General features: G+C 35.0%; 3 protein-coding genes across 3 annotated transcripts in view; 2 read left to right on the top strand and 1 right to left on the bottom strand.

Moving 5' to 3' along the window:
* The window catches only part of LOC125038273 (ribonuclease kappa-like), a 4820-nt gene extending 1223 nt beyond the window's left edge, over nt 1–3597 (top strand). Inside the window, exons 2-3 of the mRNA XM_047631721.1 lie at nt 1275–1397; nt 2783–3597. Of these exons, the coding sequence (XP_047487677.1) occupies nt 1275–1397; nt 2783–2872 (213 nt within the window). The 3' untranslated portion in view covers nt 2873–3597. The remainder of the gene's footprint in view (nt 1–1274; nt 1398–2782) is intronic.
* A 1056-nt stretch (nt 3598–4653) lies between these two features.
* Nucleotides 4654–10103, bottom strand: LOC125038092 (ATP-dependent RNA helicase DHX33-like). The gene is made up of 5 exons (XM_047631354.1): nt 9981–10103; nt 6662–8254; nt 6301–6465; nt 5998–6134; nt 4654–5667 (listed from the first exon to the last, which is right to left on the bottom strand). The coding sequence occupies exons 2-5, from the start codon at nt 8249–8251 to the stop codon at nt 5412–5414; spliced, it is 2148 nt and encodes a 715-aa protein (XP_047487310.1). The 5' UTR covers nt 8252–8254; nt 9981–10103; the 3' UTR covers nt 4654–5411.
* A 1647-nt stretch (nt 10104–11750) lies between these two features.
* LOC125038093 (putative sodium-coupled neutral amino acid transporter 7) overlaps nt 11751–15000 on the top strand; it is a 13326-nt gene continuing 10076 nt past the window's right edge. Inside the window, exons 1-3 of the mRNA XM_047631355.1 lie at nt 11751–12104; nt 13222–13343; nt 13560–13640. Coding sequence (XP_047487311.1) covers nt 11846–12104; nt 13222–13343; nt 13560–13640 — 462 coding nt within the window. The 5' untranslated portion in view covers nt 11751–11845. The remainder of the gene's footprint in view (nt 12105–13221; nt 13344–13559; nt 13641–15000) is intronic.

Here is a 15000-nt window from a genome sequence, read left to right as displayed (position 1 = left end):
CTGCATGAATATGGAGTAATATTCATAAGTTATTGGAAACTCAGTTTCCAGTACTTTACTATTACTCATTTCCTGAACCAGTCATGTACGATGTTAAACAACAGCTGCATGCATATTACACTGTGAAAGATTGGAGTAAAAAATAACAATTGCAAGGTTGAAAGGCTATGTAAAAAAAAAAAAAGGCTAAATGTAGGGTTTTTAATCAATGCCTGTTCCTATTTCTATATTATAATAAATATGATCCTAGAATTGTTACAATACCAGTTTTAGGTATATACATAGTGCAGAGTAAATAATACATGTAATCAATATATTTATGATTTTAAGACAATTTTCATCTATGATATAACCTAATAGATAAAACCAAGCAGTTGCTGTGGTCTATGCACCTTCAGAGCTCTGGCAGAAGTAATAATCTAATACTACACGAATGCTGATAGGAAAAAGCTTTGGTCTGCTTTCATATTTGACAGTAATTTACCAAGGAGGTTTGCAAATTTAGTTTGTGTGTCGATAAATTATATAGCAAATTGGAAATGACAGTGTTTGGTTTTATGAATATGTTATGATTCTATAATAATTTTCATTACATTTCAGCTTGCCATTCAGAATATCAATTGATCTTGCTCAGGCTGTATTTACCAAGATACTTAAAAAGACTGATAGCACCACTTCCATTCAACATATTGAACCCCAATATGAAATAGACTTTTCCCAAGGGTATTCTGACTGCTGTTTTTGGTATATAACATTTTAGTATCATAAATGAATGTGGACATTTTGTTTTACCTTTGCTAATTATTAGAACAGCGAGTAAATTTGAGAGATAATTATCTAGCTGCATCAAGTATTTCACAGTGCACCCTCATTAGCTAAACATGATGATGGCAATTAGCTCTGCTCCACATTATGGAAATTGCTTTTTCAGTAAATTTCCTTGAAAATGTTTCAATAATGATAAAGGTAAAGGAATAATTGATGAAGACAAACTTTTGGTATTTACAATGTATATTTGTAAAGGGATAGGGCTAACGTCAGCAGTTGCCAACTAGAATTTCATTGAGACATTGTGTTGCTACCTTGTCAAGCCCACTGGATATTTGGTTGGTGTATGCATACAGTGGGCTTCTGAATTATATTCTGTAATTAGGGAATATATTTTTTGAAATGCATATACATCTTTATAACTTACTCAAGTAAAGCTAGATTTATCTATGTTACCGTTGTACAGTTTAAGAAGCCAGTAATTATTGTCCCCTCTCAATTTGCAGGGGTTGATGGCCATCTTCTTCTATGTAAGATCCCCTGCCTTCATTGAGGATCTGAAGATTGAAGATGCTGATCACCATGATGCACAAAAATTCCTGGAAGCCATAGATACTTCATATTCGACGGTATGTACCTAGATTCCCTGTTCTATCTTTTCTTTTAGGTTTAAGTGTGCTTTCGAAATATATTACTATGGAAGGGATATTTATTCAAATAGGATGATAATAGGTATGGCTTCTGCTCACTCAGAATGCCACAATTTTCATATAACTGATTTTTGTTACTTTTGTCTGTTGGGAAGTTATACAAGTAAGTTAATGAATACTATAGGTCTTGCTTCACTTTCATATGTGAAGTATGAACTCTGCAACTGACTTATGAATCTGACACAAAAAGCATAAAGGTTTGCTTTCAATGATACTGCACCCATTGTTTAAGTTGTCATCAAATAAGGGTTTACATCAGAAAGTTTTCACTGCAGTTCAAGGTAAAGCTGGTCATGGGAGGATTATTAATTAAGCCAAAGTGAAAAATGCTTTCAGGCAACTCTTTTATTGGATGGCATTTGTTCTTTTGTGTTTCAAATAAATCACTTAAGAGACTGAAAGTTATTATTGTTAGTATTTTAATAACAGTAATGATCAGTAATTATATTATTATTATTATTATTATTATTATTATTATTATTATTATTATTATTATTATTATTATTATTATTATTATAATAATAATAAAAGTTTGCAAGTCAACAGTGATTACTATAGCTGTCATTTACTAATACAGTCCCAATGTCTCTATGCTTTCATGATGTAAAAATATGGAGGGGTAAGTTGTTAGAGGAAGCATATATTTATAGTTGGCATGTTGGTATTTCTTCTATAATTTGATCTAAGAGAATATATTATTACTCATTAAATGAGTATAAAATAGGGATTTATTTATTATAGTATTTGTTGAATCTATGCATGTAAGTAAACATATTTTTTTTATCATTGTAGACTAGCTATTATATATGATTTTTAATTATAGACTTTTTCCACAAACTTTTTGAAGATCTCTCATACTTTATAATGTGCAGTGTAGAGAGTAGTCACGCACAATTTCCAGTTTTGTATTTTCCTTTTTTCCTTTTTTTTTTGTCCTGTAGTTGCAATATTCATTATACTTGATTTTACTTTTGCAGATTTGTGTGTATGTTAATTTGGATTAATCTAGCATTAGTGTCACAGCAGCATGAAAACTTTTATAGCTTGTAAAAACTGTGTACATCATTTCTTGCACACTTTTGTTTGTACTCATTGTCCCAGCAGTATTTCAAAATTCAAGGTATTTATAGCCTGATTCAACTTTCATTTACTGCTTTTCAGATTTATAGAAAAAAAGTATATATAAATTGGTTTAACGTTCATATTTACTGCTTTTTATGTTTATGGAAGCAGCAGTTTGACTAGTACTGTTACCAGATGCAACAAAAGAGAGAGAAAATTAATTGGGTTCTTCTTATCCACAGATTGCCGTCAACTGTGCAATTTCTGCAGGGCTGTATGTAGTGACTCTTGCCGTTTCTGGCTGGCAAATGTGGGTGAACAAGAACAGTTAGAGAGATTATATTTAGGAGAACATCAGGGAAAATATCTATTGATGTTGAGCTAGAGAAGAAACATCTTTGTTTATCCCTCTTTTTTTTTCTTTCACATATACCACAGAAAATGTTTAAAATTTTAATAGATGTATGAATATATATAAATACTTTTTCTTGTTTTCCCTCATAGTTTTCATTGGTATTTCACAATAAAGGGACATGTTTACCTTTCTGTTTTGACATTCCCAGAAGTTAAAGAGCCTTATCCAGTTACACCTTGGGAGTAATGTTTGCAATAGACTATATACATTATCTACTGTTACCATGCACAAAAGCCAGACCATTAGTATTATATACCATAAGAAAATAAGAAAAAACATTGAGTAGAAAAAAAATCGGATTTTTGTAAATGTGTTTTAATTAATTGGGTTGGATAAATCCTCCAAGTAATCAAAGTTTAAATAGCAGGTAACAGGTGATTTTAAGAAGTAACAAGGATAGTAAAGTTATTTTGTTTGTTTGTTTGGTTTCTCTTGTAGATTTTGTTTGGTTGTGGTACATGTATGAAAACAACTACCTTAAAAGATAGTAAGAATACTTCTTTTAAAAATATTATTAATTGTACAGGTATGAGTCTGTTCTAATTTGGTGAGTTGTATAAGTGTAAATTATGTATATTTATGTACATTCCAGTGTGTATTAGTTAGGCAGAGTCAGTAATAAAACTAAAGATATTAAAAAAAGCAGTTTGATTGTATCCCAATTTTTTATGGATGAATATTGCGATTGAAAATCTCTAGTAATGCTGATGAACAGGTAAATTTAGTATTTCTGAAGAACCAATATTTGCACTACTTTTTACTTTTGATCAAAGATTGGCAAGGTATATCATATTTGGCCACATTGATATTATCTAAAATTGCTTTCACTTTTTTCTGTTGTTTGGATCCCCCCATTCCATTATCAATTTGCAGTTCCTTTTAGAGATAAAGATATTACAATAATTTTTTTTAATACGATCATAAATAATACCTTCTTGCAAATATGAATCACTCACTACTGCTGTTCAACTCAACTGTAATTTTACTAAGTCTGCCACAGCCTGGTATGATTATGATATTGGAAGCTGGGAACAGATTGGTCATTAAAAATTGATGTTGGCAAAATATATACAAATGCAATATCAATGCAGCATTGTATTATTCCATCTTTCATAAATATACCACAGTACATCTGACTTAGGATTTGAATTGCTAAATCAATTTCCACCAAGTGCCCACAGGGTGTGTGTGTAAAGTTTTGCTATCATTACTCAAGGTTGAGTAGATCGGTAATGTCTATGGAGCTAGTGAGATCCTGCTCCCTTTAGTGGATTGTGTGGTGTGGTTGGTTTAGTACTGGCCCTCTGGTTTCATAATGCGGCATTGCATTATTCCATCTTTCTTAAATATACCACAGTACATCTGACATAGGATTTGAATTGCTAAATCAATTTCCACTGAGTGGCCGTGGGGAGTGTGTAAAACTTTGATATTATCACTCTAGTATATGCTAGAGTAGATTGGTAATGTCTATGGAGCTAGTGAGATCCTAGTTGCATACTCCTTTTAGTGGGTCATGTGGCTTGGTTGGTACTGGCCCTCCAGGTTTCATACCCGGAGTGGTTTTGGGTTTGAGTTCTGGTCAGGGTGGGTTGTTATATATTGATATCAATGCAGCATTGCATTATTCCATCTTTCATAAATACATTTATATTAATAATAATAAAGTTTGAAGTATAGTATAATAATGAGCAAATATCCAAAAACTGTTTAATAAATGTACTATACAAAATCCATATTTGCTAACAATTGCATAATGTTTTTTATCTTGCATTCTTCATTCCTTCTCCTTTTGCATCCCTTTACTTAAGTACATAAAATGACAAAGACTGGAAGGAAAATAACTTGCAATAAAATATTCCACACCATGGTTCTGTAAATAATGTACAAAGAGTATGTTTCTTTTCTTGTATAAAAGAATAGCTTATAAACATTACAAAGTTATATAAATCTATCTAGTGTATAACAAACATTTACCACTCTATCAGCTTTACAGAATCCTAGAATCAACCTTATTTCAATGAGGGGAAAAAATGATCACAGCTACCTAAAGGTTCCTTAGTTAACATAGAGTAAATCATTTTCTTTCTCTCATCACACAGCTTAATCCTCCACCAGGAAATTCTTAGAAATTTTCCTTCTCTGTTCCCAGTAAGACGAAGGTTGGCATGCCAGTGGAGACCGACAAATTGGAAGAGTAGGAACGACACCTGTCCGATAACAAAACGGGAGTTGAAGTTTCTCGGGGCAATAAGGTCCAAGTGGGGGAAACTGGCAGAAGCTCAATACTGCATTGTTCACAGAGACCTTTGGCAGGGAAGGTGGTAAAGGCATTTTCTTCGACACCTTTGATGCAAATGTGTCACTGCACAAATATACCATACACTAAACAACTACACTTGTCACATGTAGGCCTATATTAAGGTTGTGTCCAGTTGCTATTCCACATCTCTATTTCACATTTTCTTGATATGCCGTTTTCTGAAGTACTCCGGGGCCACCTCAAACAGCCACTGTGCATCCATTGCCGAGTTGATATGCATGTACATCTTGCCAGTGTGGACCAGTTCAGTAAAGAGGATGTAGGCGGGCTTTCCTCCAAACAAGACAGATGTTGGGTGAATGGAACACTCTTGCCTGGTATCAAGTGACAGGTACTTCCCATCCAGCTGTAGCTCAGCAATGTTTGTGAAGAGTCCAGCAGCAAGGCATCTGCAGAGAAATGACCATTAGGAGAGTTGCTGGAAAAATAGATTAATGCACTTTGTCATTTCCTTTTCTTAATTCACTTTCCATCTTCCGACACACTTACTCTATCTATTCTGATACAAGGAAGAAGAGAGAGAGGGGAAAAAAAACATGGCACTTCAAAAAAAAGCTTAGCATTTGAATATACTTTTCAAAATTATTTAACCTACTGTTCCTATAAAACAAACACATCTCTGACAAACATAGAGGGTAGTATAACAAAAATATATTGGCAGGGTAACCAACACATACAAATTAAAGTAGAAAATATACAGAAAGGAAAAACATCTGTACCTTCGGAGAGCATCCATATCTTGGTTACAAGAAACTAAAGGAACATTATTTCTCTGGCAGACCTGATACAACTGTTTCCGCACCTCCAGAGCATATTTCAGGTTTCGATGGTTCAGGAAGTTCTCATGACACCACATCTGCGAGAGAGATTTGGAGAAAATTTTGAATTGTAAAATGAAATTAGAAGAAACAGAACTGGAATACAAATCTTTGTATTTGTGAACTAACACCTTATTTATGACACTTCAGTAAATCTGAAAATAATTATATGCAACTTAATAAAACAGCACATTCTTTTCTAACCTTGTTCTCTTTGGAGCCTCTGAATGCTCTGAAGATTTTGAGCATTGTCACATGATCGCCTTCTACAGACAAAAATTTGCGCCGCACGCTAGCAGCTATCTCCTTCTTTCCACTTGGGTTGACATAAATGGATTCACCAGACAGCATAGCAATTACAGACAGGACCTGAAAATTAGGAAACACTTGTGAAATATGACTACTAGAATCTATGAATTAGTCACAAAGAAATAACAGTTTCTTGTACTTTACTAAAGAGAATAAAACCTGTATTTGCATAGAAATAGTGATCTAATTTAAGTGACACATTCAAGGGCTTTTGGTAAATATCATAGCTACATGCATACACATAAAATCAACCAACCTCATCGGTACAGCCATACTGTGGGCCTGAGAGAATCACTTTTGAATAGCGAGGCTCTAGGGGGAATTGCGCCATCTTCTTGCCCAAGTCCGTCAGCTCCAACTGCCCTGCCTTCATAACAACAGCCTCCAACAAGGTCAACTGCTCAACAGCCTGCTTGATACTTGCTGGACTTGGCTTATCAATGAAGTCGAAGGTAAGAATATTCTTGATACCCATGGCCAACAGCTGGAGAATCACACTGGCAAGATTTGAGCGCAGGATCTCTGGGACAGGATTTACCTCCATTGCATTGAACTCCTCGAGTGTGTAACTTCGATAACAGAACCCAGGAGTTTCCCTTCCAGCACGGCCTGTCCTTTGCCATGCCTGTGCTTGTGAGATCTTCTTGACTTTGAGGGAGTCAAAGCCATTGACTGGATTGTATGTCCTTATCTTTGCTCTTCCAGAGTCAATCACGTACTTGATTCCAGGAATAGTGATAGAGGTTTCAGCAATGTTTGTGCTCACAATCACCTTCCTCTCTCCTGGTGCTGTTATTCTGAAGACATCCAGTTGCTGGCTGGATGGCAAGGCAGCATAGAGGGGCAGGACTCTCATTCTGGGGAACTCTGCCAAGCTATTGTCCTTTGCTACCTGCCGGATGCTGTGTGTGACCGAGTCAATCTCTTCCTGTCCTGTTAGGAAGATCAAAATGTCATGCTGTGCTGGAGCCTCCTTATGTATCTGGAAGACAGTGCTCATGGCAGCTAACACATAATCATCCTGCTTTTCTCTGGCGTATAGCATTTCCACAGGGTGCTGTCTACCCTCAATGTACAATACTTTGGCTTTATTGAAGTACTGACTAAAGTGATCAACATCCATGGTGGCTGACATAACTATCACTTTCAAGTTATCTTTCTCTAGTTGCTTTCTTTTCTTCTGCGCATCTTTCACAATGCCAAACAACACGTCAGTGCTTATAGTCCGTTCATGGGCCTCATCAAGTATGACCCAGTTATACCTACTGAGCAATGGATCTGATATAGCTTCCCTTAACAACATACCATCTGTTACATACTTCAGTTTTGTATTGGGTGACACACACTCTTCAAACCTCACAGAATAGCCCACCAGACCCCCTATCTGTGTGTTCATTTCTTCTGCGACACGCTTGGCCACAGAGATTGCCGCAACTCGCCTGGGCTGGGTGACACAAATCCCCCCCTTCTTGTCCCATCTCTCCTCATGCAGGTACTGTGGGATCTGTGTTGTCTTTCCACTGCCTGTTTCACCGATAACAATCACTGTCTCATTTTTCTTCAATTCCTCCAGCAGTCTGGCTCGTGTGGGGAAGATAGGAAGGGCATGTCTCTGCTTCACAATATTTTTCAGATGTTCAGTGTTCTTGCCATTGCCATTCATGAACCCATTCTGGCCTGGAGAGCTCTTCTGGAAGGGAGAGCCTTTCCCATGACTATTGTTTGCCTTGCTAAAACCGCCTCCAACACCATTTCTGATGGGGGACTGCTGTACAGGCATGTGGGCTCCCAAAAACCTATTCTCAGTTTTTTGCTTCTTGGTCGGTGGCTCCTGGAATCCTGCCATTGTCTGAAAAAACAACGAGGGAGTCAGTAAAGAGGGCTACATCTCTTTAGAGCAACTTTCAATAATAGTTTTTAAACTCATGAATAAAGATATCAAACTGAAGGACAAAAAATGTATTCAATTCATTCCAATTATACATATGTACTGACATATTTACACTACAAACTTCAGAAAATATATTCCATGTATTACAATATTTATTCTCATTTATTCCTTAATCTTTGATTTTATTGTATGTATTTATTATTTCTTCTAAGCTTTGATATTCTCCTTGTCTGAGAACTTAAATGGTGACCTTATACAATAATATCACGCATTAAAAGAATAGATAATTGTGTTATCTGCAATACTGTTTTATTTGTTTGTGTGATATGCAGTATATTTGCATGTACAGGCTTACATGACCTAGAATTTTTTTTTTTTTTAGATTTTGGCCTACTCTTGGCATATCTATAGTCCACTAGCTGTCAAAACTAAAACTGGGGCTCTCTTTTTCCCTCTTTTAACATAAACATAACATAAACCTGTTATCTATATAAAATTAATTTACCATTGGCTGCAGGTACATGTTTTGTCTACTGTATTTATTTGCGCATTTTGTTGCTCACTGATGTTTCGAAATCTACTCAGCCAATGAGGAGTCAATTAGTATACCCTAGTGACTGGACCTGATTTCCCTTTCTTTAAATTGGTGGGAAGATAAAATGGTAGAACTGACATATAAGTTAATATGTAGTTTAACAATTAAAATTCATTAAATTAATTATATAACTGTGCTTTACCAAACCTAGGAAGTGTCTGTGGCCCACCAATGAATTATGTCCTGGCCCATATGTTGGGAACTTCTGGCCTAGACTGTAATGAACACTTGACTTTTTCTTTAACCTTAATATACAGAACTTTAGAATCGTTTTTCTCACATCTTTCCTATAACATACATCTACATGACCCTTGTATTTTGGTAAATGTGAAAAGGCTTCCTAGTTTTCATCAAGTACAGAATGAATACCTCAAAGTGAACAAAGAAGCAAAATCACTGCTTGACTTAAATCCATGATGCTGGGAAATCGTTATGTTCACCGTAGCATTGCTATGTGAAATGTCTCATTTTTCTTAATAATGCTATCAATATCGGTGGTGTTATTATCATTATTGACATTATAATTATTATAATGTTATTAACACTACTAACAAATAAAAAACAGGTTACTATTTCCAGTAATCAAGGAAAAGGGTAAGCATGAGAGAGAGGTAATACTCGTAATGCGCTCACTGCTGACTCGGTACATGTTAGAAGATAGTAAATCAGATAAGTTAAATGATGCAAACTTCTCTAACATTCAACCTTTGCTGGAATGTACAGTGTGTATGTCTCGATAATTTCCTGATGCTGAATCACTGTCAAGTGGGAGTTCATATCCCAGGCCTTTCATCACAAAACGGGGCAAGATTCATGTAAATTTAGATAGGCAATATAATTACATGAAATGAGTCCCATTTTAAGAGCAACTGCGGGTGTCATTTAAATATTTACAGTCATGGCTCTTCGGAAACAATCTGTTATTTGGAAAGATACAATATAGTCAAAGCCAACTAAACACGTTGGTAAAATGACAAAATCTGACGAAAAATTATATCTAATTATAAATTATATCACTTAGTCTCCGTCTACGTTCTTTGGTAATTAGTCACGTTCTTTGAAACAAACAAAATGGTATATTTTACTCACCGAGGTTACTCAAAAAAATATCGCAAAAGGCCTAACATAGGCTAATATCTACAATTCTTAGATAAACATCATTTCCTCCTCACATGTTTACATTCCCAACCGGATACCGCATGCACGTACAAGAACGACCCAGAACATAGAATAGCGTTTTTGTAATCGCATGCGGTACTAAGGCGAGGGAAGATATATATATATATATATATATATATATATATATATATATATATATAGATAGATAGATCACGATTATTATCTGTGCTTTATATATATTTTTTATGAATAGGGTTGGGTGAAAACTTCCTCCACCGGTATTAAAAAAAAGAAAAACAAAAAAAACTATCGCTGACTAGTATGGGGTATATATAAAGGTACTTTGTATGTTGTATTATAAATCAAACATTAACACAAAATGAAACTGTCTGTCTGTCTGTTTGTCTGTCTTCTGTCTGTGTGTCTGTCTGTGTGTCTGACTTATTGCTATCTGGTATTTATGATTTTTTTTTTTATTGTCCTGATTCTATGACCCGTATAATTTTTCGTTTAGGTAGCCTACTATCTATTTCGTTTTAATTACGTGCTATGATGTTAATAAGGATAGTAGATATCAATGATAATAACGATAGTGATAACTAGTAGCGACGATGAAAAAATAATAGTCAAATAGTAGATAATATAAAAATAAACTAATGGCATCGTGATGATAATGACGGTTATATATATCTATGTATTTATACGTATATTTATATGAGTATTTATCAATCTTTTTTGCAACAAAGAAAACCTTTAATTAGTTAAGTTTAGTTACAAAACTGTTGTGGACGTAAAGTACGTTTTTTTTATGGAGCTGTTTTCTATATATACAAAGTATATATGCACGATATGTGTGTTATCCTCTGCTGCACAAAGGCTTATAATCAGGGGCGTCATTTCAGCTTTTTCTGGGGGGTGGGCAAGGTTGGCCTGGTGTAATTTAGAGAAAAATCTTGAAGGTTTGGCCCTTGGGGTCCAGTCAGACCAAAATTCCGTCCCTGCCTATAATTCCCAGGTGTTAGCTTTATAACAGATTGTAAGATCTGTCAAAATAATTGAGCCATCCCTTCTTAAGTTATGCTCTCGTTTTCTTAGAATACTAAATATCATATTAGAGAAAACTTATTTGGCAATTGGCAAAACTTACTTAAAACTATTTAGAAGAAATCGTAATATTCTTTGCCATAATTAAGGTAAGATAGTATATATATTTGTTAATCTTGTACTTTGGAAGCTGAGTTTAGAAAATTTTGATATGAAATATTTCAAAGGTATTCTTTTCTTCTGTAGAAAAAAAAAAATATAATTTCATCTGTCTGATACCGGATGCTGTTTTTTTTTAGATAGTGCCATCATACGTTTTAACTCATAGGATTATATTTAATATATGTATATTACAATACTGCCAATAACAAAATAATCTATATAGCAAAAGGGAGGATTCGTGATCATATTTATAATAGTTTTGCGTATAAACGTATTCTATGAAAGATCAGCTGGTCAACATGGCAGCAAACCGAAATAATCATGACAGGAAATAGAGCAAACAAATAGTTTACAAAATGCGAATAGAATTGTGACTAGTAGAACTTTAAGTCATCACAGATAAGTAACATATTCGACAAAATAAATATAACGGATAAAAATAATGGAGAAAAACTCCAAAACTTGTTCTCATAAGAGTGGCAGAGTTGACTGACCCCATTTTACAGTTGGCAGCCCTGCTCGTTCGCGAAAATGTAAACATCACATGGACTTTGTCAGCGAGAGACGCCCCTTCCTCTCAGCTTTTCATGTAATACTCGCTTTCCAGGCCTCAGGGAGGAAAGCTGACCATGGCTGAGATACATATTCCTGAGAATGACGATCCAGATGGTGTTGTCGTAGCAACGGTAGCCACAAGAGCTGCCAGGAATAGAGAGAGAAGTGCGAGTGCCAGAAATCATCGCCCTGGGCCTGTGGTGGGGCTTATTACACCTCGGATCCATGAAGGGGACACGGAGGAATTATTGCCTAATGTTGAGCTCGCTGAGGATCCCGACCAAGATCTCTTCATGTCGTGTCAGCTCACGAGCTCATTCGGGGAAGAAAAGGGTAAGGCAGTAGTAGTGGAATTTATCCCATTTATTATTTTTGGTAGAATTGCAGATAGGTATACACTGCATGAGATCAGCAGACTCATGAATTTTAAACAGTTGTACTCTTATGACATAATTCTTACAAATTGTATATGAAAAGTTAGATAATAAAGAAATTAATGGATAGATTCTATTGGAAAACTTTCTGCGCATGTCAATGCAACATCCATGCCTGTGTTATTCTAGGTATGCAAAAACCTCTTGCATAAATTCTAGCATGGACTGGCATCTTATTTGATTATAAATTTCTAGAGAGCATTACAAGCTTATACATGATTCAATTGTTTTAATTCATTTTATTTGAAACAAAGTCATCTAAATGTACATAATGTTACATATTTAGAAAACAAAACACAAAGATGATGAAGCTTTCAGTGACTTAATTTATAAAAAACCTGTTTTCATTTTCCAATAACAAATAGAGATAAAAAATAGGGAAGAGCAGATGCTGTAGATTATGATATGCATCACACTAGTAATCTGAATTAGGCCATTTATGTAACATTTTTAGGTAAAATTACAATAATTGTGTGAAATTTTATGAGTAAAATTTGTTTTGTTCATATGAATGGTGAAATATCATATACCATTTTCTGGCTGTAGATATTGAGGTGAAAGATTTATGACAAATGAATGGGAGATCTCAGTGCAGTTCATATATTCTCACAAACTTCTGCCTGTTATAGATAAATTAACCAAAATAATTGGTGTTTATTCTCCTTCATAAAGATGCAGGATTAAACTTAAAAAGAAGGTCTTTGCCCAAATTTAATTTAGAAAAACAACAACCACAAAAAACTGGACCCTGAATTTCCCTGAAGTAGGAGACTGATAGATAAGTATGATATTACTAGTGTGATTTGGCTGACTGAAGTGGGTTTACTCTTTGATTTTTGCTGTAAAATCAGGAATATATAACACACTATATGATAAGAAAACATTATTTTGGTCACTGATTTTATTCATGTTGTAAATTAATGTTTTTATTTTTCAGCCCTAATATTGTTGGTAATAATATGTTCTTGTTTTTCAGGATCAGTACAGTTAGTAATAACATATTTGTGTTTTTTCAGGAATCACGTGGTATAAAGCAATGTTTTTGATAGTCAATGCAGCATTAGGTGCTGGGCTTCTTAATTTCCCAAGAGCATTCCATGAAGCAGGTGGAATTGTTTCCGGGAACTTAGTTCATATTGTAAGTTGTCACTAAGATTACTGCAGTTGAAACAAAGATTTCCTTTGAATGAAATATAAGCTATGATTTTTTCTCAATGCCATTTTAATTTTTACCCTTGGAGACTTGCTTCTGTGTTCTCTCAGACAAAGCAAAATTATATATAATTAAGAAAACTAACTTTCCCAATTTTATAATGAGAAGAACTCACACTTTACATTATGTTCTTCATTACAGATATTCACCTCCTTTGCCCTTGGCTCTCTCATTATCATTGCAAGGTGTGCAAGTGAGAGAAATTGTAAAACATACCAAGAGGTGAGCAAGCCATTCCCATAACATTTATAGGCACAGCACTTCATATAGGCCAATGATTGAGTGTATGTGTATGCAGGCTACATGTCCTCTCTCCCTATTTCTATTCCAGGGTGTACATGGTGGTGGTGGAAGAGTAATTAATGTCTCATTTTCTGTTTTATTTTTATGGGATGCATGATTTTAGGGTAAAGTAAACACAAACTCTGTTGTATTGTCTACTGCACTTTTTTTTATCCTTATATTTGTATTAATTAATATAATTACTTTATGAGCTGGTGTAGATTTTATGGTATCATTATTTTTTTATTACTTTTAAGTGTGCTGTTATAGGTAGTTCCATGGAAGGGCTGGTTTAGTATAAATTATCTTTTAATATTTTTATTTGTCAAATACTATGAAAGCAATTAAATAAATGTGCTGAAACTTTTGCCTGTACATCTATTTTTATAACTTTTAGTATAATTATGCAAGGATCAGGGAAAAATAGGGGTATATGAGAGACAGGAAAGTAATGAGATTTGTGAAGGATAGGGAAGTGACAGGATAAATGAGGGAGAGGGAAGCAGCAGGGATGTTTGAGGGAAAGGGAAGCAACAGTGGTGTGTGGACAGGGAAAGAGCAGGATGTGTAAGGGATGGAGAAGCAACAGAGGTGTGTGAGGGACAGGGAAACAACAGGGTGTGTGTGGGACTGATAAGCAACAGGGTGTGTGAGGGACAGGGAAGCAACAGTGTGTGTGAGGGACTGATAAGCAACAGGGTGTGTGAGGGACAGGAAGGCAACGGGATGTGTGACGAATATAAAGTAACAGGATGAGTAAAGGACAGGGAAGCAACAGGATGAGTGAGGAACAGGGGAGCAACAGGGGTGTTGCTGGGTAAAGGCTTGAATAAGTCACCTCTTAGAATCACTGACAAAAACTGCAGTGTTTTATTTTATTTATACCAGTTATTACTCTAAAAATGCATGATAGAAAAATGTTTTGGGTATTTAAAGAGATCTTGAAGATGCATGTCTCGTCTCCAGCAGTAGAGGCTTAGATCCCATTCTCTGAAAATGTATTACTATGGGTAGTTGCTTTTATGATGCAAGTGTACATATAGTCAAATTATATGCTTTTAAGGGTTGCATAATCTTGTAACTAATCTTTTAATAATGAATGTTTTTTTCTTCTTATTCTAAAGCGGATGTTAAAAGCTACTTTACTTTTTAGCACACACTACCCATATGTCATGTACACACCATACAGACACCATATTCAAATTACACAAACACATGCAACACCACACACACATGGGACACCACACGCACATGGGACACCACACGCACATGGGACACCACACGCACATGGGACACCACA

The sequence above is a fragment of the Penaeus chinensis genome, chromosome 24 (assembly GCF_019202785.1).
Source record: "Penaeus chinensis breed Huanghai No. 1 chromosome 24, ASM1920278v2, whole genome shotgun sequence".
Lineage (NCBI taxonomy): Eukaryota > Metazoa > Arthropoda > Malacostraca > Decapoda > Penaeidae > Penaeus > Penaeus chinensis.
The sequence above is the reverse complement of the archived record's forward strand: the minus strand, read 5'-3'. Positions and strand labels throughout refer to the sequence as shown.

What these genes read in the sequence shown, in the direction of transcription:
- LOC125038092 (XM_047631354.1), bottom strand. Translation starts at nt 8,251, where the DNA reads ATGGCAGGATTCCAGGAGCCACCGACCAAGAAGCAAAAAACTGAGAAT. An exon ending in AGTATGGCTGTACCGATGAG is followed by an intron (nt 6,466 to 6,661) that starts GTTGGTTGATTT and finishes CCTAATTTTCAG; the next exon opens with GTCCTGTCTGTAATTGCTAT. An exon ending in GAGGCTCCAAAGAGAACAAG is followed by an intron (nt 6,135 to 6,300) that starts GTTAGAAAAGAA and finishes TCTCTCTCGCAG; the next exon opens with ATGTGGTGTCATGAGAACTT.